General features: G+C 40.0%; 1 protein-coding gene across 5 annotated transcripts in view; it reads right to left on the bottom strand.

Annotated features, from left to right (window-relative positions):
• Positions 1–23551, bottom strand: part of Pi3K68D (phosphatidylinositol-4-phosphate 3-kinase catalytic subunit Pi3K68D) — a 46070-nt gene that overhangs the window by 22020 nt on the left and 499 nt on the right. Inside the window, exons 3-21 of one of the 5 annotated variants that reach the window (XM_028308100.1) lie at positions 21536–21656; positions 20156–20281; positions 14506–15091; positions 13866–14013; positions 12458–12651; positions 12138–12228; positions 11591–11734; positions 11342–11430; positions 11023–11260; positions 10405–10577; positions 9911–10121; positions 6861–7065; positions 6210–6410; positions 5196–5314; positions 4565–4734; positions 3948–4114; positions 3500–3633; positions 3015–3103; positions 2548–2721 (exon numbers count right to left, since the gene is read on the bottom strand). In XM_028308100.1, the coding sequence (XP_028163901.1) occupies positions 2548–2721; positions 3015–3103; positions 3500–3633; positions 3948–4114; positions 4565–4734; positions 5196–5314; positions 6210–6410; positions 6861–7065; positions 9911–10121; positions 10405–10577; positions 11023–11260; positions 11342–11430; positions 11591–11734; positions 12138–12228; positions 12458–12651; positions 13866–14013; positions 14506–15091; positions 20156–20281; positions 21536–21656 (3380 nt within the window). Of the gene's footprint in view, positions 1–2547; positions 2722–3014; positions 3104–3499; positions 3634–3947; positions 4115–4564; positions 4735–5195; positions 5315–6209; positions 6411–6860; positions 7066–9898; positions 10122–10404; positions 10578–11022; positions 11261–11341; positions 11431–11590; positions 11735–12137; positions 12229–12457; positions 12652–13865; positions 14014–14505; positions 15092–20155; positions 20285–21535; positions 21657–23551 lie in introns of all 5 variants that reach the window. The other 4 variants (XM_028308095.1, XM_028308098.1, XM_028308099.1 and 1 more) reach the window with 4 other exon arrangements.

The following is a 23551-nucleotide window of genomic DNA, read 5'->3' as shown; positions in this document are numbered from 1 at the left end:
TGGTTGTCATGTAGGAGATAGGATTTATTGTAGGTGAGTTGTATTAGTGTACGAGCAGTGGACAAAACAGTAAAACTTACTATAGATAAAAGTGAATACATCCAGTTGGTTATTATATTTAGTCATTTTGCCAGTAACAGGTTTTGTACCTGTTGTTCACTTCTCACCAGGATTACTGGCGTGTCTTCACTCCTTCTGATGTAAACTCGGCCATGGGACGTCCAGCAATATTTGTAATCTGTCGATTTTATCAGGTCTCGAGCGACAAAGTGAAGTCGGGCTGCCTTGGCGGTCAGTTGCTCAGAGACGTATATTGGCGTCTACTCATTTTTTGTGTGACCCAAGTGCCTGGCGCAGAGTTTCTCCTTGTGCCTAATGTTATATGTCTTCACTGACTTTAAAAAGTCCTTCTTTAGGATGGTAGACGATAGTTCTACTACAATTGGGCCATTGTTCTCCACTTTTTTATTTTTCAGCCTGTAGATATCTTTCAATAAAACAAATATTTGCAAAAACGTGTCAACATTGGCCAAGAAATCATCTTATACAACAGCTGCTGCCGGACCAATGCAGGCTGCATTATGCAGCATGCAGGTTATGAATCCAAAATCGTCCTTAATTTTCTTAAGATAAGGTTTATTTTGCTAAGACCACACATTCCAAATGTCCCAACATATTACCTTAACCAACAGCTGCTGCCTGACCAATGTGGCGTGTAAGTTCTCGCCGCAGATAGCGAGTAGCGCTCGCAACATGAGCCGGTGGCGCCACGCGGCTGTGACGTAAGCGTCCACTTCGGGCGGCTCATCCGCGTTTTCTTCTAGCGTAATGCCCACTCACCTTAGCCAAAAGCCTGGCCAGTGTAGCGTGCAGGTTATGAATCCAAATTCGTCCTTAATTTTCTTTAGATAAAGTATATTTTGCGATGACCAAACACTGCAGATGTCCCAACATATTACCTTAACCAACAGCTGCTGCCTGACCAATGTGGCGTGTAAGTTCTCGCCGCAGATAGCGAGTAGCGCTCGCAGCATGAGCCGGTAGCGCCACGCGGCTGTGACGTAAGCGTCCACTTCGGGCGGCTCACCCGCGTTCTTTTGTCCTTAGTGTGATATCCACTTACCTTGACCAAAAGCTACTGCCTGACCAGTGTAGCGTGCAGGTTATGAATCCAAAATAGTCCTTAGTTTTCTTTGGATAAAGTATATTTTGCGATGACCAAACACTGCAGATGCCCCAATATTACCTTAACCAACAGCTGCTGCCTGACCAATGTGGCGTGTAAGTTCTCCCCGCAGATAGCGAGTAGCGCTCGCAACATGAGCCGGTAGCGCCACGCGGCGTGCAGGTTATGTTACCAAAATCATCCTTAATTTTCTTTAGATAAGGTATATTTTGCTATAACCAAACACTGCAGATGTCCCAACATATTACCTTAACCAAAAGTTGCTGTCGAACTAATGTCGCGTGCAAGTTCTCCCCGCAGATAGCGAGTAGCGCTCGCAACATGAGCCGGTAGCGCCACGCGGCTGTGACGTAAGCGTCCACTTCGGGAGGCTCACCCGCGTTCTTTTGTCCTTAGTGTGATATCCACTTACCTTGACCAAAAGCTACTGCCTGACCAGTGTAGCGTGCAGGTTATGAATCCAAAATCGTCCTTAGTTTTCTTTAGATAAGGTATATTTTGCTATGACCAAACATTGCAAATGAGCCGACATATTACCTTAACCAACAGCTGCTGTCGAACTAATGTCACGTGCAGGTTCTCGCCGCAGAAAGCGACTTTCCCCCGGGACAAACTTGATATTGGTTGGGTTTTTATTGGCGGTCAAGCTGTAGATCCTGGCTACACAGGAGTTGCAGCGGTGGGAACGAGAGGTGGGAATAGACCCGTTATCTCACCTTAACCAACAACTGCTGCCGAACCAATGTGGTGTGTAAGTTCTCCCCGCAGAAAGCGACTTTCCCCCAGGACAAACTTGACCTTGGTTGGGTTTTTATTGGCGGTCAAGCTGTAGATCCTGGCTACACAGGAGTTGCAGCGGTGGGAACGAGAGGTGGGAATAGTCCCGTTATCTCACCTTAACCAACAGCTGTTGCCTGACCAATGTGGCGTGTAAGTTCTCCCCGCAAATAGCGAGTAGCGCTCTCAACATGAGCCGGTAGCGCCACGCGGCTGTGACGTAAGCGTCCACTTCGGGCGGCTCGCCCGCGTTCTTTTGTCCTTAGTGTGATATCCACTTACCTTGACCAAAAACTACTGCCTGACCAGTGTAGCGTGCAGGTAATGAATCCAAAATTATCCTTAGTTTTCTTTGGATAAAGTATATTTTGCGATGACCAAACACTGCAGATGTCCCAACATTACCTTAACCAACAGCTGCTGTCGAACTAATGTCACGTGCAGGTTCTCGCCGCAGAAAGCGACTTTCCCCCGGGACAAACTTGATATTGGTTGGGTTTTTATTGGCGGTCAAGCTGTAGATCCTGGCTACACAGGAGTTGCAGCGGTGGGAACGAGAGGTGGGAATAGACCCGTTATCTCACCTTAACCAACAGCTGCTGCCTGACCAATGTGGCGTGTAAGTTCTCGCCGCAGATAGCGAGTAGCGCTCGCAGCATGAGCCGGTAGCGCCACGCGGCTGTGACGTAAGCGTCCACTTCGGGAGGCTCACCCGCGTTCTCTTCTAGCGTGATACCAAGGAATTCTTCGTTTGGTGCCTGTTTGATGTATAAAGAAGTTTAAGGTTAAATTAAACTGCACACAAAAGCATACGTTGTTACATGAATAACTTGTTAAATAAAACTGTTAGCTAGAATTTCTCTTTTGATGATTCGCTATCCAATGAAATTTTTAATTTCGTAGTCATCTTCGTTACGATTTAAAGAGTTGTATAGTATAATTGGTATTTTCCTCATTATCAACAAGATACTAACGCACACTTTGTCTAAAAAGATATGTGACATCGTGGTTCCATATAAGAATTTATACATAAGAATCATTATGTCTTTACCTGAGGCACATTCGGTAATGAGTGAACTAAAAGCCAGAACAGTTTATGTGCCACAGCGGGAGCGGACAGGGCGCGTGACAGTAAGAGCTCTGAAACAAATAAAATTAACTCCTTGAAGTATTAATTGCGTTTTAAAAACGTTATGCAATAAACAATAGTAAGCAAACAATCAAAATTTAACTTTATTGCTGTGTAAATACAGTACGAAATTGATTGCACCAATCATTCGTGGTTCGAAACGGACTACTATTCCGGAGGTAGCGGGTTCGATTCCCGCACAGTACAAACATTTGTGTGCATGAACATATTTGTTTGTATTGGACTGGGTGTTTTCTATGTATAATAAGTATGTATTTACAAAAAAAAAGTATTTAAGTATGTTTATATCCGTTGTCTAGTACCCATAGTACAAGCTTTGCTTAGTTTGGGACTAGAAGCGCAGTGTAAATGTCCAAGGATATTTATTTATTTATTTATTTATTTACCTGCTAAAGGACTACACTCGTAGGTCTCGTGGCGCAAAGCTTGCGTGAGTTGCGGCAACACTCGACACAGATCGTCGTCTGACATATCGTTCAGAAGACGCGCTGCTGTTTGACGCACTGCGGCATCGGGGAAACTAGAATCATAGACAAATGAAACAAATTATAGTCAAACATAACACTACTTATAAGTAGGTAGTTTTCTATATGATTTTAAGAATCGTAGGAAGAAAACTAGTGATTGATGATTTTACATCATGTGTGTCGTCAAAACAGCATGCGAAAACCTAGACTTTTTTAATAGCGAAAAAGCGAAAAGAAATCTGCAAAATAGATTGATCATGCTCAACCCTATTCTTGAAGAACCAAAACTCTGTTTACAAAGAACCCAAATTCATCAATTATCTACCTTCATGTTTCAAATATCGTATATACATAACAGTCTACTTACCAAGGCAGCAGCAAATGCATGGAGTTGAGCGGCGAAGGTTTCTGCCACAGCTTCAACAGTGAGATGAGGTGTGCACGATGCTCGCCGTACCAGTTCGTGGCTGCTAAAAGTACCAGGGGCAAAGCGCCTGGTAGTTCAACCAGATATTGTCGCTTCTCCCACATTATCTGACAAAATGGTATTATAACATTATTTACACTCGCATCGAAAGGGGTGACATATGACGTAACAGAGCATACAAGTCTGAAGCACATCTGAAGTCTCACTGACGTTGGGCGTAACAAAAATGAAGGTACAATCCAAACGAAGTATTGTTTAATCTTAATCCAAGTTTTGGTACCTGTATGTAACTAAGTTGTAATGTTTTGGATCTAGTAAAAATATCTTTCTATACGATCTTAGCTCCCTGCCTTCGTTAGGCATTCTCTGGTAAGCGCCCTATTCTATCTAGGCAGGACTAAGATGTGCGCCGTGATAACTCTTATCGATCATTTTAGATGACAAACGTATGGGCTTATCGCGAAAAATCGATAAAGTAGCGTGAGCGTGTAGTTCTCTTTGGGTGACCACTTGAAGCTGTTGTGTACGTAGCAGGATTATAGTATATGTTATCTCACCTCTCTGCCTTCAGTAGGCATCCTCTGGTAAGCGCCCTGCTCGATTAGATGCAACAGCTGCGATTGCGTGTGTCCGTCCAGGGAATCAAACGCGGGTAAATCGGACGGCGTCAACGTGCGGCTCTCCTCTGGCGACCACTTGATACCATTGTGCACGTAGCGAGGTATTTCTGTAATAATATGAAGAAAAGGTAAGTTATCCTAAAGGATACGTATGTGTGCTCGCTCCAGAATTGCCCACGTCATATGACAACGAAAAAAAGCACAGCATACGGTCGGAAAAGTTGTTGAAAGAGAATCTGAAAATTAGTCGGTAAATCGGCTTTTACGACATCAAAAAGAAGAATGGGGTGGTTCTATTCTGCAATACAGATTAATTAATGGACTAAGCATAATAAAGTTGATTGGAATTTAATTTTGATATATGATTTACTAGTTTTTTCCCGAGGCATAGCCTGCGTGAATGGCGATATGTCCCACAAAGACTTTCTTATTCTTTAGATGTCTTTCCCTATAACTATTTCTATACCAAATTTCATTTAAATTGTGGTTTAAGTGTGAAAAGATAACGAAGAGACAGAGAGGGTTATTTTTCGTTTATAATATTAAGATATTATTAATTATATCTCACCAATATTGACGACGGGGTATGGCGCGGGCGGCGTGTTCATGAGGTGCGGCGCGGGCCCGATGCGCCGGTCGCAACACACCGGCCACATCGGAAGCACGTAGTTACCCGATGCTAGGATCCTGGAAGAAACAAATCCGTTAAAAAAACTTAAAACTCATTAAAACTCATTTATTTCTGTAAATAGGCTTAAAAAAAAGCACTTTTACACGTCCCAGTATTAACCCTACCACTGCTTCAGGACAATAAATGGGCCAGTGCTGATAAGAAGAAGCAGCGCAAGAAACTCAGTCACTATTGTCAGCCTCTTTTTCAAAGGTTTACATGCTTTAAAATGTACAAAGTTATAAATATTTATGCGAGCTAGGCAGTAACGTATCCCAAACATTTTTATCTTTTAAATAATCATCGACTTTATAGTAGCCCTTTTTCATTAAGGTACTTTTAATATGTGCTTTGAATTTATGAATGGGTAGTTCTACAATAGTTTGTGGTAATTTATTAAAGAATTTAATACATTTATGACTATATCTACTATTTAAGAGACGCTTCTATTGTCCGAGTAGTAATAATAAACTCCGCCCTCTTAGACAAAGTCACATTTCGTCAGCGTTACAATACCACGTTAATCTAAAATTTGTCAGGTGACATTTAACACAAACTGTAAGGAGATAAAGTTCAAAATGGCACGCGGGGTTAATGGTTCAAAGAGTCATACGGTTACTCTATCAGTGAAGATTTGGAACAGTTTAGCTCCGGCATCTTTTGGTTTTGCTTCCCTCCGTGTAACGATTCCAAAATTATATCACGTTATTTTGTGTAGGGAGGCTGGTGTTAAGACTTTAAGCTGCCATATACTTATCTGCTATAGAATAGACGCGACGGTTCCACATACCTTCCAGAACAAATATAATATTAAATGAACTAAAATGAGAAAAGATGTCCGCACAGTTTATGACAATTTTCCGGTTGCAGTTTGCACTAATGCTATTTTTGAATATGAACAATAACACGTACCCGTCATAGTCAAACAGCTGTATTGCGGCCCATCCCAGCTCCTCTTGGTCGTACATGACGTCATGCTCTTCAGAATCGGTTCCATTCTGCTGGCTGTCGCTTGGCTGCTGATCCGGCGGCCGTTTAGTTCGCCCGTAAAGGGTAAGAACTAGTCGCGCCTCTCGGGGAACGTTTGATAAAGGCAGGTCTGCTAGATTCAACCTTAAAACAATTTTTGAATTGATTATTAAAAATTCGTTTGCAAGGTGACAAAGATACTCAATACTCAATTGATTATTGCATAACATTAGCACATTCACATTAGGTCTTACAATTTAGGCAGATTTTAAAAGCAATTATGTAGTAGTTTTTCTTGTGACACATGAGCCTCGATATTGTTATTCAGACACGTACAAAATATATTGGTTTATTGGTAAAAATAAATGGTCAATTACGCTGGCCAGACTGATAGGGGAGTCTTTATGTTCGCACATTTCTTCCTTAATCCTCTTCTGACATCCACGGGTAGTGTGTACTTCTTCTTCGTCGCTACACTCTTGCCAGAGTGGTCGTGGTCGTCACACCAGGTCCGGTAGTGTGTAAGTTACTATTTAATTTTACGCTGCAGGAACCGCACGGCTAATATCTAAAGCATATTAACAATCAACTTACCACGTATCAAAAATAATCCTAGGGTAGAATCCTCCGCATTCAATCTTCGAGGACTGCGTAAGGTGTATGGCCTTCAGTGGTCGCGTGCCGTGGTACACTTGCGCGTGAAACAGATACTCGTCGTGCGCCCAACACGGCGGTAGACAGTGCACAGCCTCGATGCAGAATAGCGTCGTCTCCGTTATAGTGTGCGCTGGGACTGCTTCTGCAAAGTGGGCGGGAAGGGGTCAGGAAATAGTGGTTTCAAAAATGCTTAGGGCTGCGATTACTTTAGGAATTTATCGTGTTGTTGCACATGACACACTTTAGGGGATCATCTTGATCTTACAATTAATAGCGAAGAAATATTGATTGCCATATTATGCAAAGTTCAAATGTCGAGAATGCAGACAAGAGATTGTACGTACTGCCCCATAATATCCCACGAGCTAGTTGCATGTGTTAGATTAATTATATTATGTACATACCTGATTGATATTAATATTTCATGTGACCTTTATTTAATATTAGTAACTACACTATTTATTAACTTTCTATAACATCACACACACCAAGTATCAAACAGCCGCCATATTAACTGTCAGATAAAATTAAGACTTCCGTTTGCAAATAAGAATTTATTGTAAGATTTCCGGCTTCTGAATAGTGGTTATTAATGTTTCTTAAATATAATTAAATTGATAAATTAATAAGCCAACTGGCTAATATTCAATCAAAAATAAATCTGGGTCCGTTTTAATATTATTAGTTATAATATATTCGAACTTCCTGTTTATAGAATTTATTGTAAGATTTCCAGCTTTTGGATAATAATTATTAATATTTCTTAAATATTATTAAAAGTATAATTAATAAGCCAACATACTATCTTTTGATCAAAAACAAATATTGTAAAATGAGAAATTCCAACTTCCGGGTCCGTTTAAATATTATCTAACTTCCTGTTTTCTGATTGGTCGTCTTAAGTGACCAATCAGAGTTGAGTAGAGGAAAGGTAGGAGTATGGGTATAAATATATGGAATTCCTCGTTGAATTAGGCAGGCTCGATGGATCTTTGAGGTGATGCTGACCAAAGTTAAGTGTACATTGTTGTGCTTGTTGTGTTATTGTATTGTATTATTGTGATATTGTATTAACACCTGGCTATGTGGCTGCGCCAGGGCTATTATTTTGACACCTGGCCAATTGATGGTGACATGCCACGGGGTCGGGTCGGTAGTTTGTTGACCAGTATAAAGAAGGACAATGCTAATAGTTGCTGGTTATGTTATGGTACAAAACCTAAGTCCTAACCTAACCTAAATCTAACTCTTGACCTAACCAAAACCTAAGTCTTAACGTAACTTAACTTAGAACTTGTGTTCTGTGTGTTTGATTATAAATACTGGATACAAAATACCGTCAAAATGTTAATAATAAATAAGACTTAATTACTGCTAGATTATTCATTTTTATGTAAGTTATAAATTGTTGTATCTGGTTGGAAAAGAGGCTGACAAAGGTGACTGAGTTTCTTCCGCCACTTCTTCTCAGCACCAGCCCATGATGTCCCGAAGTGGTGGTAGGGCAAGCTATATTTGGGACGTGTATAAATGCCCTGGAAAAGGGATTTATACTGAATAAACTATTTGAATTTGAAATTGGATTTTTAATTTGGAACTTATTAAATTACAGTATTATAGTCCTATATATTTCCATGGTATAATACGATATGATAGGAATATAGCATAAAGTATTTATGCTAGATTTTGCTTACTATTATTCTTCTTTTTGTGGTAACTTTATTAATTAAAGAATCTGCTTTAATACATTAATATTTCCTAATTTAGAAATGACTAATGCCCAAAAATCTAACACATGCAATCGAACCGAGGCAAGGTAGTTCCCTCATGCAATATTTGAATGATGACGCGGCACGTACACGTCATTGGATCGTGAGCCTAATTTCTCGCACGATTGAAGAAGTCTCAAGTATCAAGATTCAGCGGACACATGCATACCTGAGTAGGTACTAACTCACTGGCTGAGTTCTGCAGCAGATACTGGGCGTCTGTCATCTGGAAGTCCAGAAGTCTAGCGCGCGTGTATAGTGCTAAAGCCTGGTCCGTGAGCACGTAGAATTTTGTCCAATGACCCCAAGCTACCCATCCTTATCGCTCGCTCGTAATTATGTTGCTGTCGCGCTTGCACACTCACTGCGGGCGCCCTAGCTTGGGGTCATTGGACAAAATTCTACGTGCTCACGGACCAGGCTTTATAAGGGCGCACGACGTCTCTGTGGAGACTCTCGTCTTGAGCGCTGTCTCAAGTATCAAGGTGCAGCAGACACATGCATACCTGAGTAAGTGAGTACCTACTCACTAGCCGAGTTCTGTAGCAGAATCTGGGCGTCTGTCATCTGGAAGTATATATAATAACGCTTGTACGACGTCTCTGTGGAGACACTCGCCTCGAGAACTATTTCAAGTATCAAGATGCAGCAGACACATGCATACCTGAGTACTCACTAGCCGAGTTCTGTAGTAGATACTGGGCGTCTGTCATCTGGAAGTCCAGCAGTCGAGTGCGCGTGTATAATGCTAATAACGCTTGTACGACGTCTCTGTGGAGACATACGCTTGAGCGCTGTCCAAGTATCAAGATGCAGCAGACACATGCATACCTGAGTACTCACTAGCCGAGTTCTGTAGTAGATACTGGGCGTCTGTCATCTGGAAGTCCAGCAGTCTAGCGCGCGTGTATAATGCTAGTAACGCGCGTATGGCCTCCGTGGAGACTCGCCTCGAGCGCTATTTCAAGTATCAAGATGCAGCAGACACATGCATACCTGAGTACTCACTAGCCGAGTTCTGCAGCAGATACTGGGCGTCTGTCATCTGGAAGTCCAGCAGTCTAGCTCTAGCGCGCGTGTATAATGCTAATAACGCTCACTTGGTGTCTCTGGGGAGACACATGTTAGTAGCGCACACGGCGTCTCTTTTGAGACACTCGACTTGAGCGCTGTTCAAGTATCAAGATGCAGCAGACACATGCATACCTGAGTACTCACTAGCCGAGTTCTGTAGCAGATACTGGGCGTCTGTCATTTGGAAGTCCAGCAGTCTAGCGCGCGTGTATAACGCTAGTAGCGCTCGCACGGCGTCTCTGAGTCGCGCACTTTGTAAAGCCACATTCTCCCGGGCGGTGGCGGCTCGCAGATTGACGGCGCAGTATGGCCCACTGTCCGCTTGGATCTCGGGAGTCATTGAGTTGTTGTTTCCCTGAAGAAAAATAAAATAAAAGTTAGGATGTAGAAATAGACAGATCATCAAGTTGTTCACTATTACTGCAAACATAGTTCGCATATAGAATGCATTTAAAATCAGTGATTGTTGTTCGTCAAAATAATAGAAAAAAATTACAACCTTCCCGTGAATATCGTTAGAGACTCGCCAACCCGTCTGACAAATGTTCCATTTGCCTCTGGTAAATTAGAGAGGGTTGTCCTCCAGTGGAGACCAAATGACCTGATGACGATGATGAATAGAAAATAATAAAACTCACCTGAGCAGTACAAGCCTGCGCGAACGCATTCAAAGTGTTCGTAACATGTAGCGTTTCCACGCCGCCGGCGAGCGCGCAAATCGCTTTCACGGCTTGGAACACAGCTTTTGGCGAGCACACACCTTCTGCGCCCGTCACGCCCACCGCGCGTGATAACTCGCCTTCTAAGGTTTCTGGGGACGTAACAATGAGTTGAGAAAATACGACTCTCCCATAGATTTCTAGATTCTCATCCTAGACTGCATCTCACTTAACATCAGGTGCGATTGCAGTCAAATACCTGCCTTAGTCTGCATAAAAAAAAAAACATTTTTTTTATGCTAAACACGGCAGGATATAGCAAATCTGAGCTATGATGAGGCCAGCGTTACTTTGCACATTTCTGCCAACTCGGTTGACTATTTCTTGATTTCAAAGATAATAAAAACAAATTATCTATACAGCAAATTGAAAACTAACTCAATTTTCAGGGCTAGAAAGTGTTTCTTAAAGAATTTATCTTGGAATTATTATTAAGTTATGATGGCGCTTTAGAAGGGCTGTGCTTATTTATTGATATATTCTCTCTCTATACGTATTAATTGTGTATGTGTATCATATTCTTTTATGAGCACTTACCTAATAAAATCGACAGATTGTCAAATGACAACATAGGCGTAGCGCCTTGCGTGGGCAACAAATCGTCCAGCGTCAGATGCGAATCCCTCGCGTCATCTCTTTCACTCCTCGCCAGAGCATCGTCCACGCCCTCGTGTAGACACAGCCTTACATCCTTCTCTAGCCTAACGCATTCGCGCACGTAATCGTATTCGCTAAGAGAACTGCCTGGTGTGAGGTATTCTTTAGCTCCCCATACCTAGAAAAATAAAAATACAAGAAACATAATCGAATGATTCGTTTCCGATTGAATCGATATAAATAGATATGATCATCTTACCCGTAACATATAACCAGACATATCTTCTCTGATATCCTCCTCGAGGGAACAAACTACAGTTAATATCACATGTTCTACTGTTGACTCCACTGAAAAAAGAAATACACATAGTTAAATCGCTGGAAGAAGTCGTGCCTAACTCTTAGAACACGGTTGACGAATTACAATGAGAAAATGCTACAATTAGCGTTTTATTTAATTGTAATAGATGCTATTTTTAAATAAATTGATCACAAAACATGAACATACCATCAGACGTAAAGGTAATGGGCTCATCGGAGTGAGCGTGGTGGACTAGAATCTTTATGCTAGTGTTGGGCGGGTACTTTCCGCCCGAACGCGCCGCGATCACGTGACCCGGATTCGTTTTGCGGTCCGAATGCACGAATCTTTCTGCAAATTTCAATTCAGTCATTGTTAGAGAAAGTACTAGAAGACAAAGAGAATATAAGATCGGTTAATATTAACACAGTGCGTAATCGGATCACAATAAGGGTTTTCGCGTATGAAAAATCCGCCAGATGGCAATACGTAGACGCGAGGTCCAAATGCTGCATGATTGGTTATTTTTGACATGACATTGACAGATGTCAAAATCCACCAATCACGCAGCAGTCAGACAAACATCCACGTCCCGCCATCTAGCGGATCTTTCATACGCGAAAACCCTCATTGAAGACATGAATGGATGAAGGTGATTATGTCGCATTTTGGGTTTTTCACTGCTCTATGCTTGGATAAAGGTTTTATATCATTGAAGTCAGGTATGCAATATGGAAAATGAAGGAAAACTTACTTCTGACATCTAGGACCATCTTCAAAAAGCCTCTGTGCTCGCTGTCGTAGCTTCTCGTTCTTACTTTTACTATGCAGTCGTACAACTTATTCTGAAAGTAAACGAACAATTATTTATTTGAGCATCAAACATCAAACTGAAAATGGTCTATGACTAAAAAAAGGTTTAAGGCTGGGTTGCACCATCTTACTTTGACTTTGACAAACGTCAGAAATCTGTCAAACTCCATACAAAACACACCGGTTATCGTTACAGTCACTGTTAAAGTTAGGTGTTGCAACTCAGCTTAAGAAACTCAAAGTAACTAACTATAAACTTACAGTAGTAGATCGCATATTAGCAGCTGGAACGCTAGGAATAGACTTGGGTGGGGGCGACGGCAATATAGTGCTCTCTCGCTTGTTCACGGTCGCGTACACGGGCGTATCTCGCATCTCTGTCTCGCCGTACAGAAAGTTTAACGGGTCGTACTCTTCATACACACTGCTACCGCATTCGCTTGCTCCTGCGTACTCTGTGGGATTTCAATGTGATGTTCAAGGGAAAAACGACCCTATTAAGTATAATATAAAAATCATTATAATTTTCATCCGAGTAAATGAAAGGGGCATAAAATATCATTTAACTCGTTCAAAGTTTTTCTGCTTCTAATGAATTTTAACTAAGATTACCCAATCATTGAGGAATTCACATGATCAATAAGTAGAAACGGTAAACTGAATTAAGTAATATAACCTTGATTTTTCAGCAAATACAAAGGCAATCGGAGATCACAAATTAGAACTAAGTTATTTGTTAATTAACTGAGGAAACGATAATTTTGTTAACTTCTGTGTAAAACTGTAATCAACAACACAAAACTGATTGAAAACAATTTCAAAACAATCAAAAACATGTATGGGAAAATTAACCACAAATATGATAGTGTATAAACAAGTAAAACCCAAGTGACATAATGGATATTTTGTTGCACATAGATTTGATGGTGCTTAGCTTTTTTGCTCCCAAATTACTTGCAAATAGTGCTAAATGATAAATAATTACAATGGACAACGAGCATCAGTCACACACAAAAGCGTAAAACACAATGGCTATGTGTAAATGAAGTTTATGAATCGAAACCAAAAATAATTACAAAGCTATAATTGACCCCTAATAAAATGATCGACTATTGACTCAAGTGAGTGCATACTGAAATAGTTTTCTCCATATACAATAAACTTACCAAATGAGAATTATATTGTACCGAAGTAGTGACTAAATTACTCTACATTTAGGTTGAAAAGGTATATTGCTTATTATTGTATTGCTTATTCTGCATATTATTTATGTACCAAGTATGAGAAAGAACCCAATGCCCATTATCCAAAAAGGTGGAGATATTGGTACTGGTACAATCAGCTAAGCTAACTCCGACCTAATGGATAATGAACCTAAAAGGTACGATTCCGATAGCTTCAATATTGGAAAGTCTATAATTTAAATTTTTCGTCTATTTTACGTATTTTTTTCAATCAATTAATTCAAAATCCATAGACGAAGCTCGGAATCATGGGGGCTACTCCGAAACGCTGTTTACGTAGTTTCGAGTCTATCTGTCACCGTCACTCATGCTGGCTTCTCGCTTTGTGAGAGGGATGGACAACATTCGAAACTGCGGATAACGTGTTTCGGAGTAGCCCCGCATACCTCGTGGGAAGGCAATGGAAATGAACACAAACCACTCACCAGCGTTACTTTGCTCAATTAGTAGTGGGTCAAACGCTTCAAGCACACTGACTCTTACGCTACCTGGCCCGCTGCTCTTCTTGGCGCCGAAGTCTATGAGGTTCATCGACTTAGGCAGGCTGCCTATTGTGTCGTTTGATTCATTTGACTGAAATAACGACAATTTTCACAGTTATAGAATTATAGTGGCTTTAAGCCTAGGCGCAGACAATCGATTTTTCGTCGGCCGATAGTTTAGTCGGGCAGTTGATCAGTATGGGCATGTATGGAAGTGCGCACATTACACCGATTTGATTTGGCAGAGTCTTCATACAAATTAATAACGGGCCCAACTATCGATTAACTAAAAATCGGTGGTCGGCGCCTAGTCTTAAGCAGGATAGAGTTTAATTTCTAGTTCATTTCTTTAGGAACTTCGAAACGCTATTTTGTTCGATGCAAGCATACACTAACTAACAGATACCTCACAGTTGAAAGTTACCACCACATAATTTGCTAATTTAATGAAATCCATTTTCTTTCGAAATGACAAAAGAGGCATTAAATTCTCCTCGTGTACTGTGTTTTATGTACATATAAGCTTTAAATATGTAGTAACTTTGCATTTTACATGAAAAAGAAACTAAATGTGAATACTTACCGCTATACTAACTTCCGACAACTTCCTCGGTTTGGAAGTGTCCACAGTTTCCCTACTCGGCTCATTCTTCACCACTGGGGGGTTGTTATTATTGTTATTGTAGCTAGCATTAGCCGCAGGGGGCGGGTACGAGTGCGTTTGAGTCAACTGCGGGTAGATACTAGCCGGCCTCGGCGGCCGCGATATCATGTTTGTGGTATTGTAGTTGTAGGTAGAAGTTTGAACCGGAGGCGGGTATCCCACGTACGGCGACGGCGTTGCCATACGCGTCTGACTGTACGGCATGGTTGGGCCATAGATTGGGGTGTGGACAGGCGTATATACAGGGGTGACGTCAGATTGTGGAGTTGGGGGCTGGTGGTAGTAGTAATTGGGCATTTGCCCAGGCATGGGGGTTGGAATTGGAGTGGGCATAGGAGCCGGCATGCCGTAGGGAGTAGAAGGTGGGTAGGGCGGCGGCTGCCCGTAAGGAGGTGGGTAGTACGCATACTGCGAGTATGGGTACCCCGGTATCTGGTTGTAGGGATGATTATTCATCGTAACTGGAGCTGTTTCTGGTGTGTTTAGGGTGAGCTCCTCTGTTTGTCTGAAAAGTTAATTTTCATTTTATAGTAAAGTACCTCTTTTAACTCCTAAGCTAAGTCAAACACTGTAGAATCTTAGTAATAGGGGCTATTTTTCAACAAAAATATCATCATCATTTCAGCCATAGGACGTCCACTGCTGAACATAGGCCTTCCCCAATGCTTTCTATGTTTATCGATTGGTAGCGGCCTGCGTCCAGCTACCTTACTGCTACCAAAAATATAGTCTGATGTAAAAAGTACTACATATTATGTTGTAAACTAAGTTATAATACTTTAAAACACTCATCATGATTAGAGTTGCCACGAATAGTGATTTAGCCGAATACCGAATACCGAATATTCGGCAACGCTGTCGGCCGAAGCGCCGAATGTTCGGCGGCCGAATATTCGGCACAAAGTACATGCTAGTCGAGCGCGTAAATAATAATACGACAGGTTGCCCTGTCTCAGTCGCGCGCGGGCGGTGTGAGGCTATTTGACTCTTTCATTCAATTGCGAGTAAATCACGTCACGGCACGCATTGACAGATTAATATAAATTACAAATTTCTGGTCGCTACTTTTCTTGATCCACGCTTCAAAACAAGTTTCCTAGGTTTTGTTCAAGCAGAAAGAGCAAGACAAAAAATTCTTATAGAAGCTCTGAAACTAAGTTGTAATGATGAGTCTAGTAGTACCGATGACGATTCTTCTCCACGTCGTAAGAGAAGAAACTTGAACGAAAATGATAAGTCATTTGAAATACACGACAGTTTCTGGAACTGCTTTTAGTCCAGTAGAATTAGCTTTTAAATCGGAAATAATTCCTACAAAAGATTTTATTGTTTTAATGGCTTCATTGGTTGCCCATTAAGACTCTCCTAAGTTTTCGACTTCGACGGAGTTGTGCATAAGTGGTGGGGGCCCCCGAAAGGGGCATTTTTTCGGTTTTCCGGTTATACCGCGTAAAGGACTTACCCTATCAAAAAGTGGTCTTCATGACGGTTGAAGGGCACTTAATCCTGCATTGAATAAGACCAAATTCATATGTTTTGGACAAACCGTTCTCGCGCTAAAGTTCGGCAAAGTAGAAAATATACGTATAATTAATGAGCTTCTCCACGTCCAATGGTTTGTTACCCACAGGCTTCCAAGTCTTGAAAAGGGCCACCTCAACCAATGTAACCCTATCAAGGCTTACGAGCTTGATGCGCCTATCCTTGTTCGTCCCAGCCGTTCCTTAACTGCGGTTGCTGCACCTCTTCCTGGCACTCACCTGAACGACTCTGTGTTACCTACTGTGGCTGCCCCTCTTCCTTGTATCCTCCTGCATGACTACGTTGCCTAGCCGTATGCCTGGTCTAAGGTTCGACGCCAAAAATCAACAACAACAAGTTCATATTAAAACGCTGAAGAGTTTTTTGTTTGTTTGTTTGAACGCGCTAATCTTAAGAATTACTAGTTTGATTGAAATCATTATTTTTGTGTTGAATAGCTCATACATTGAGGAAGGCTATAGGATATATACAATCACTCTACGACTAATAGAGGCGAAGCAGTAAAGAAAAATGTTGCAAGCACGGGAAATAGTATTTAAACTATTTTCACTCGTACGAAGTTGATTTTGTGGCGTCGAACCTTGGACCAGGCATATGGCTAAGCAATGAAATCGTACAGGAGGGTACAAGGAAGAGGGGCAGCCACATTAGGTAACACAGAGTCGTTCAGGAGAGTGCCAGGAAGAGGTGCAGCAACCGCAGTTAAGGAACGGCTGGGACGAACAAGGATAAGCGAATCAAACTCGTGAGCCTTGTTAGGGTTACACTGGTTAAGGCGACCCTTTACAAGGCTTGGAAGCATGTGGGTAACAAGCCATTGGACGTGGAGAGGGTCATTAATTATACGTATATTTTCTACTTTGCCGAACTTTAGCGCGAGAACGGTTTGTCCAAAACATATGAATTTGGTCTTATTCAATGCAGGATTAAGTGCCCTTTAACCGTCATGAAGACCACTTTTCGATAGGGTAAGTCCTTTACACGGTATAACCGGAAAACCGAAAAAACGCCCCTTTCGGGGGCCCCCACCACTTAAGCACAACTCCGTCGAAGTCGAAAACTTAGGAGAGTCTTAATGGGCAACCAATGAAGCCATTAAAGCAAAAAAATCTTTTGTAGGAATTATTTCCGATTTAATCAATTTTTGTGTTTAATTCTACTGGCCTATTTGAGGAAGTCGTTAAAGATAATATGCGAAATAGTAATGATAAGGAGAACGTGGAGAAGAATACTGTGGCAAATGAGATGGATTTTTATTTGAAATCAAATCGACTAGATCGAGAAGCTTACAAGTGGTGGTCAGCTAATGAAAAACAATACCCAAACCTCTCGAAATTTGCTAAGTTTATCTTTCTTCTCCCGGGAGTAGCGTGTATAGTGAGAGGTTGTTTTCTGAAGCTGGTATCATTTATGATGAAAAGCGTAATCGTTTGCTACCTTCAAATGCTGAAAAGCTTGTTTTTATCCATCACAACTTACAGCTGATTAATTTTACTTATTAAAGTATTGTAATTTGATAATAAAGACAAATCTCGATTAATATGATGTGTCCTTTTTTTCCATGACTTGGTATTCGGTATTCGGCCGAATAGTACCTATTATTCGGCCGAATACCGAATACCAAAAAAAGTGGCCGAATAGGCCGAATACCGAATAGTAGCCGAATATTCGTGGCATGTCTAATCATGATCAAAAAATAAGCCAGTGTTTATCTTCACACCTTATCAGCATGATATCTTTTATCAAACATGCGCGAGTATACAACAGGTTCCGAGATATAAAAAGTAAAAAAGCAATTTACATTTTAAGTGCGTGTCTTATATTATCTCGTTTCATCTTTAGAAAAAATAAACATGCTGCATTCCAGGTACTCTTATGAAACTATGTTACTCAAGAAGCTAGTCACTCAATACACATCATTTCCTCATAGCTTTAAATAAATTATGAGATCCAAATCTAAACAATAACATAGTGTAATCGATTCCCAAAATCGTTTCAATTTCTTTGTTGTTCAAATAATACTTGTATAGCCTGACCAAGAACATAAAAACCCTGGCATAGAGGCGCGTCAATTGCATTTGATAGTGCAACACTGAGTACAGTCGTACCTGTGTTAAATTAATAGGCTAACTTTATGTATCAGGATTACGGGCTAATTTGATATTTTCATAAATTAACGAAATAATANAAACGATTATAAAATTATATAAAAATAATTGTCACTACTATTGGGACACCTCAATATCGCCATTTTTTTATTGTAATCACATGCTACAAAGTGCTAATTATTAGAAAAATATCGATATATTAAACTTACTAAATCGCACAAAATGGGAATGACGCGAGCCGATGACAAACTGCGAGTATCTCTCGTTTTCGGAGTTTAAAAAGTCTCGGAGCTGCGTAAATGGCAATGCCAGATTTTGTATGGAAAGTGGCGTCTTTTTTTTTTCGCGCGGCCATCGACCAAACTTTGTTTTTTGATTACAAAATAGTGTAATAAACCAAACTTACTACGGCATGTATACCTCTAAACTCAGTCTGAACTGAGTTACGAGCATTACAAGTTTGATGATTTTCATACTAGATTTGCTTTTTGTGCGCAAGTTTTGTAAGAAATTGCAACAAAATATTGCGCAATTTTTTTATTGCGCTGATTCTGCTCCACACTATTGTCTGGAGCCTTTAATGGATGGTATTGTTTGTTTACACATACAATCTCACTATTTTGTTGCAATTTCTTACAAAACTTTGCGCGCAAAAAGCAAATCTAGTATGAAAATCATCAAACTTGTAATGCTCGTAACTCAGTTCAGACTGAGTTTAGAGGTATACATGNAAAAGTGGTCTTCATGACGGTTGAAGGGCACTTAATCCTGCATTGAATAAGACCAAATTCATATGTTTTGGACAAACCGTTCTCGCGCTAAAGTTCGGCAAAGTAGAAAATATACGTATAATTAATGAGCTTCTCCACGTCCAATGGTTTGTTACCCACAAGGCTTCCAAGTCTTGAAAAGGGCCACCTCAACCAATGTAACCCTATCAAGGCAATCAAGGATAGGCGCATCAAGCTCGTAAAGCTTGATGCGCCTATCCTTGTTCGTCCCAGCCGTTCCTTAACTGCGGTTGCTGCACCTCTTCCTGGCACTCACCTGAACGACTCTGTGTTACCTACTGTGGCTGCCCCTCTTCCTTGTATCCTACTGCATGACTACGTTGCCTAGCCGTATGCCTGGTCTAAGGTTCGACGCCAAAAATCAACAACAACAAGTTCATATTAAAACGCTGAAGAGTTTTTTGTTTGTTTGTTTGAACGCGCTAATCTTAAGAATTACTAGTTTGATTGAAATCATTATTTTTGTGTTGAATAGCTCATACGGGCTGGAAGACGTAGCGTGGGCAGGCCTCCTACTAGGTGGACCGACGATCTGGTAAAGGTCGCGGGAAGAGCCTGGATGCGGGCAGCGCAGGACCGTTCATTGTGGAAAACCTTGGGGGAGGCCTTTGTCCAGCAGTGGACGTCATTTGGCTGAAAAAGAAGAAGAAGAAAGAGCTCATACATTACGCTTCAAACTCGGTACTTCTTTCCCAATTCCATAAAATTCAACACTTAGAAAGTGACAAAAAACTTTAAAATAGGTAGTTGAAACAAACTACAGCTAATTTTCATAGTGGACTGTACTATACGATAAACATGTCAGTCAATTTGACAACCTTTGTTGGAAACATTATTCAATGAAAATATTGTCCGAACCTTTGGTATTTCTCTTCGACAAATACTTTAACACATTGTGAACCACTTTTCTTTCACGACTATAAAAAGATTTTAGCAATTTCATTTACAAAATCAATTGCGCACATTTAAAATAAAGTTTGTTTACACTTTGACAGCAATAGACTGACATGCAAGGTGACATGTCAATGAAGTTTTCAGTTACTGTTGCCATTAAAAGAAATTAGTACCATTAGTTTTCCGCAACATGGCGAGGGTTTTTATGTTCCTGGTCAGGCTATAGTAACGTACTTGTTTATCTGATCAATGTATTCCTTGAGCGACGCATGCGGGTCCTTGGGCGCAGTTTTGCTGGTTGGACTCGCGAATGATATGAGGTCGCTGCTATCATCTCTTGTAGGACTCGCTCCTGTAGACCTGCTGACAAAAAAATTGTTTCGTCAGCAGTTTGTGACGTCACGCGCTTAGTTTTGTTGACGGCTTTGCGCAATTATCCTTGATCTATGATAAGCTTCTCTGAAATAAGTCGCTATTCTGACGATGTCAACTACAGACAAACAAAGTAAAATGATCCGCTAAGCCAGATCTACTACCGAGTTGTGAGAAGAAAAGGTGGAGCCAGGTTTGGCCATAAACAAAAGAAGAAGAAATAACCTAGGATAAAAATATGGCGTAAAAGTAGATCACTGATCAAAAACAGCTAATCAGAAAGCTGCCATAATTGATTATACAAAGACTCAGTAGTGTGATAGATAATATCGAATTAGCAGGATAGCATCTTACTGAAAATTTCATTTTATAGAACGACATCTAAACTATAACAATTTGATCACTTCCAGAAGAGCGGGAAGAGCCTGGATGCGGGCAGCGCAGGACCGTGCATTGTACAAAACCTTGGAGGAGGCCTTTGTCCAGCAGTGGACGTCATTTGACTGAAACGAACGAACGAACGATCACTTCCAGACAGCAACGTCTTCATAGAACGGTTGAAACAAAGTATGGGGTCACTGTATCCCGCATTGGGGTAGGTCTACATCTGACTGGAGTGAGCTGTTTAGTTGGAAATACAGTCGATAGCACGTCGTGCCTACAAATATCTGTAGCAAAACAGCTCTTGGTACAACCAGGCCTGTTCATCTACGAGAGTTTACATCGAAAACAAAACACGCACGATGGCCCACCTACAGGATACTATTCGACAAGGCCTCACATACGAGCGAACATTGACTCACGCACGCGTATTCTTGTGTATGATGGAAGAAAATAAAGAAAATGGTGTACTAAATACTGTGCAATATTTAACTGCCTAAATAATAATAAAAACACAGAATGTACTTTTTTAAGTTGCCTCATGACACTGAGAGGTAAATAAGTAGTTAATATTATTCATGATAATTCATGCTAAACCATGTATTTCCTCCGCCATTTTCCGCAGTTTGGCACCTCACGACACATTATTTTACCGAAGTCAGCCCTATAGCTTCGGCGCAGTGCCGATCACTGAGGTTTGTCAACAAAATGGTGCTTGACTCTTGAGCCAGGCTAAATTACACCATATTGTTAATGACATTAAGCATACATTTTTTAAATACCTTCGCGAAGTGAAACTTCTGTACGTAGTACTTATTATTATTCTGTGGTACAGCCACATAAGATGCTTGGTGTCCTCACCTAGGCGTGTCGGTAGCAGGCCGGCCTCGCGGTGGCTTCCGCGGCGGAGGCGGCAGCGCAGGCGGCGGTCCCTCGTTGTCGTCGCGTCGGCGCAAACTAAACCCGCTGCCCACATTGTTATCTGCCAATTTATCGACCAGATAAATCAATCAACCAATCACTTCACACGACTCCCATATCTGTTAACAGCTAAAGATTTAATAGCACAGTTTTATTTGTAAACAGATGCTATTACCTGCTATATGTATTTGTACTTCGGTACACATAAATAAAATCAAACAACTTTTACGATAAACTAGCTTTTGCGCGCGGCTTCACCCGCGTGAAATTCAGTTTGTCGCAGATCATCATAAGTTATAGCCTATATGTAGGTAATAAACAATAATACTGTAAAGTTTCATCAAAATCCGTTCAGTAGATTTTGCGTGAAAGCATTTATAATATTGGTAGGACTAATTAAAATACAAATAATCTAAAGGTCATTAATAATGGTATGTGGTCTGTTTACAATTTTGATTACCTAATTCTAAATGTGTTATCCATCATTTGTGTGATTATTGATTATTTGTACATAATACATATTACAACTATGGCAACAAAGACTGTACTAATTAAAACAGATTTTCAATAATTTTCCCTAATAAACTAATGATACAAATACTGTTAATTAATCATTTAAAAGGCAGCTATTGAATCATATTCAAGTTAAGTAATTTTAGAATTTATAGTGTTTAGGTTTAAATCTATCACTGTATGGATAATTATTATATTAATTACTGCAAGCTGTTACTTAACTACCTGATTCTCATAAAATAATAGAGTTAAATTGAGTTAATTAGGGCAAGGACAAGTGAATTTCATTATTTATTCTTCCTATTTTATGAGTTGCACCAGATTATTTTTTTAAAGAACTAACCATCAATCAACAATCAACTATGTTTTAAAATTCTTTTAATAGGTATAATTCCTACATCGTAACATTACCTTTCTCCACACAAGTTAATTCCCGAATTAATAAAAATGCATAATGATGCAAATATCAATAAGTAAAGATAATGAGTACCTAGACACCTACTCACCGCCCACACAATATTTATCTTTCTCAATCATTAAGTGTTAATCAATGCTCTATTTAGCTTCAGGGTAATGACCTCCCCTTCCTCTCACATTGATACCGAACAAATGGAAATACTTGATCAGAACGATGCTACTTAACGGTGTTGACACAGCTTCAATTGAATTTATTGTCTCAATAAAGTTGACCTGATGAAAGTATTGGTGAATCACCATACATATTTATGTCACTGGCAACATTATAAAAAGGTTTTAATTATATTAAAAATCTGATTCATTTCATTTATCCTTTCTAATTATGTTTAAAATTGGTAATAATTAATATACAAATGAAAAATTTACTATAATTTTAGAGATAATTAGCACATTCAAATTAAAACCTTAATTATTTTTGTAAAAAGTTTTGATTACAAAAATAAAATATGAATCAAGAAAATCTATAGAATATAGCTAGATATCTATTTTAATCAAATAATTTATGTTTATGGTGGTTTGATAGTGTTAGTTTTTAAGCTTCTTTATAAGATGATAGGCAGGGAATATTGGATTCCGTAATTGGCATTTATATATAATTTGGCTAATGATGAGTCTTTTCCTACAATTTGTAACAATGACTAAATAGATAACCAGATTATAAAACTCAATGGAAATGTTACAAGTCCACTAGATATTAAAATGCCATTATCACAACTAGTACATTTTGATTTGCTAATTATAATGATTATTTAAAACATTATGCATAATATCCTCCAAGACTAATCTATAAGATAATCAAATCAAAGTTTATCAATACATTCCTGGTTATTTCAGTAAGGTAAGAAAGTACTTGATATTATTATAATACCAATAGCAATGTTCTTCACAGATTTCACCAAGAATGACTAATTATCTAAGCCCCTTTGGTCTATAATCAAAATAGACTTCCCAATATAGATATGAAAA

Source organism: Ostrinia furnacalis, unplaced genomic scaffold, assembly GCF_004193835.3.
Source record: "Ostrinia furnacalis isolate ACB-3 unplaced genomic scaffold, ASM419383v2 OfSCF2381, whole genome shotgun sequence".
Classification (NCBI taxonomy): domain Eukaryota; kingdom Metazoa; phylum Arthropoda; class Insecta; order Lepidoptera; family Crambidae; genus Ostrinia; species Ostrinia furnacalis.
Note: the sequence above shows the minus strand (reverse complement) of the source record. Positions and strands in the feature narration are given on the sequence as shown.